We start from the raw sequence: 610 nt of genomic DNA, 5'->3' as shown, positions 1-610 counted from the left end.
CTCAGGCTCCTCTCTCTGCCTGCAGCTCCCAGGAGCCCATGTGCTGTGCCGGCTGGAAGCAGCAGGGGGACGAGTGTGGGATCGGTGAGTGGGACATCCTGGGGACCTGGGCAGTGGGGGTGGGGGCAGTGGGTGGGGGCTGGAGGCAGGACAGCTCAGGTCCCCTCTTGTCCGCAGCGGTGTGCGAAGGCAACTCCACGTGTTCGGAGAACGAGGTGTGCGTGCGGCCTGGCGAGTGCCGCTGCCGCCATGGCTACTTCGGTGCCAACTGCGACACCAGTGAGCGCTGGGCAGTGGGGCTGGATTCTAGAGAGATGGGCGTGGCCTGTGAGAGGGGCGGGGTCTGATCCGGGAACCCGATCCAGCGTGAGAGCCCGTTCCCCGAAGCCGGGGTGGGGAGTGGGTGGAGACTCTGGCCGGTTCAGGGTGGGCCCCAGGCTCCCTCCAGAGTGCCCGGGCCTGCCACTCTCTCCGCTCATCCCTGCAGAGTGCCCGCGCCAGTTCTGGGGACCCGACTGCAAGGAACTGTGCATCTGCCACCCGCATGGGCAGTGCGAGGATGTGACCGGCCAGTGTACGTGTCACGCGCGGCGCTGGGGAGCACGCTGCT

The 610-nt window shown here is 68.0% G+C and overlaps 1 protein-coding gene across 1 annotated transcript; it reads left to right on the top strand.

Annotated features, from left to right (window-relative positions):
* Positions 1–17: 17 nt before the first annotated feature.
* On the top strand, positions 18–604 carry LOC102259038 (scavenger receptor class F member 2; the record flags this gene model as incomplete). Its single annotated transcript, XM_005852802.2, has 3 exons — positions 18–84; positions 178–279; positions 488–604. Coding segments are annotated over exons 1-3 (265 nt in total), but the record flags the coding sequence as incomplete, so codon positions are not given.
* Positions 605–610: the final 6 nt, after the last annotated feature.

The sequence above is a fragment of the Myotis brandtii genome, unplaced genomic scaffold (genome assembly GCF_000412655.1).
Source record: "Myotis brandtii unplaced genomic scaffold, ASM41265v1 C41344946, whole genome shotgun sequence".
In the NCBI taxonomy this organism is placed as follows: Eukaryota; Metazoa; Chordata; class Mammalia; order Chiroptera; family Vespertilionidae; genus Myotis; species Myotis brandtii.
Note: the sequence above shows the minus strand (reverse complement) of the source record. Positions and strands in the feature narration are given on the sequence as shown.